Source organism: Colletotrichum graminicola (assembly GCF_000149035.1).
Source record: "Colletotrichum graminicola M1.001 genomic scaffold supercont1.284, whole genome shotgun sequence".
In the NCBI taxonomy this organism is placed as follows: Eukaryota; Fungi; Ascomycota; class Sordariomycetes; order Glomerellales; family Glomerellaceae; genus Colletotrichum; species Colletotrichum graminicola.
In genome coordinates this window covers 4,235-5,632 of record NW_007361288.1, presented here as the reverse complement: position 1 = coordinate 5,632, position 1,398 = coordinate 4,235, and the positions used below count along the sequence as shown (strand labels likewise).

Below are 1,398 nucleotides of genomic sequence, written 5' to 3'. Positions count from 1 at the left end.
ACGGCTAGGGGAGGCAGTGTGTTACGTAAATGTTATGTGACCTACCTCCCTAGAGCATACTTACCGTATGCCAACAGAGAACCTTCATAGACAACCCAGCAGTCTACAAAATCAAGCAGAGAATAATCTCTTATATATCTTAATAGTGGACTTGCCAGAATGCATGTTTTTTTCATAGTCGGCGACTTTCTATATAGAACGCAGCTTTGCTAAGTTATCTAACGTGTATAATACAAAAGCCCATACGATAATTAGGTATCCTAATTAAACCGCTTTATCACGATAGGCACGAATTATAAACGTATTTTCTGGCAGCGACCTAGTTTTCTCAATGACAACATCAAAGCCCTTGCCTTTTAAAAGCTCTTCAATCGCGGGTTTAACTCCAGAGTCAGCCCAGGTTTCCAGCACAACATTACGTACCATATCCCAGTATTTATCATCCACGCCAAGCAACACATCTAGCTCAGCACCCTCAACATCAACCTTGATTAGGTCAATTCTTTCTAGCCCTATATAGCCGTCTAGAAAGTGTGATAGCCTTTGAAGGCTGATGTCAACCTCCTGGCTATGGCCGAACACCTCAGCTGCAACTTCTTCACTATAACGTTGTGTAAATCTGCGCCGTATTTCTACCTTATCCTCTGGGTATAGAGTCGAGTTACCAGGGAGGTGAGGGAAGTATACGAGCTTAGCAGCTGTTGCATTTGAGCTTAAACCACAAGCATAGGGCTTAACTCCAGCTGTATTATTTAACTTCAGGTTCTGGCGTAGAATTTTATATGTCTCTGGAGCTGGCTCGAACGCAAGAATTGTAGCTGACGGACATTGCTGCTTTATGTATAAAGAAAAAAGTCCAATATTGGCCCCTGCGTCAATAATAAAGGGTGAATCTGGGAGATTGAAGCCGTCATAGCAGCGGTCTTCATAGATCTCCTTATAGATAAGGCGGGCCTCACGTTGGGATGTGGTGTAGCAGGAGAGGCCATTGACTAGATTGACTAGCTCTACCGTCATGATAGGCGAAGAAAAGAAAAGAGCTTTTGAGTATAGAGTAGTACTTAATTGTGCTTCAAATAAGTGTTGTAAATAGTGGTGTAAATAGAGATGTTGCTGTGGTTCGAAATGGATCTATTTTATAGACGTATGACACCTTGTTTATTAGGTTGGAGGTTATGCTTCTAAATAACTAGAGACAGGGGGTGTATAAAAAGTACTTATATCTAAAGGTGCTAGTGCCCCACATTCTACTACCTAAATGAACGTGGAGGGAGGGGCCCTTGGACCTCGGCATAATCAAGTGTAAAGCTTATGTCTTACTATATCGGGAGACAAAGCAACGAGTTAAGAGATAGAGAAATTGGTAATTTCTCCCTCAATAGGGGACTTCCCCTAATA

General features: G+C 42.1%; 1 protein-coding gene across 1 annotated transcript; it reads right to left on the bottom strand.

Moving 5' to 3' along the window:
• Positions 1 to 264: 264 nt before the first annotated feature.
• Positions 265 to 1,020, bottom strand: GLRG_11984 (FkbM family methyltransferase; the record flags this gene model as incomplete). Its single annotated transcript, XM_008102667.1, has 1 exon — positions 265 to 1,020. A coding segment is annotated over one exon (756 nt), but the record flags the coding sequence as incomplete, so codon positions are not given.
• Positions 1,021 to 1,398: the final 378 nt, after the last annotated feature.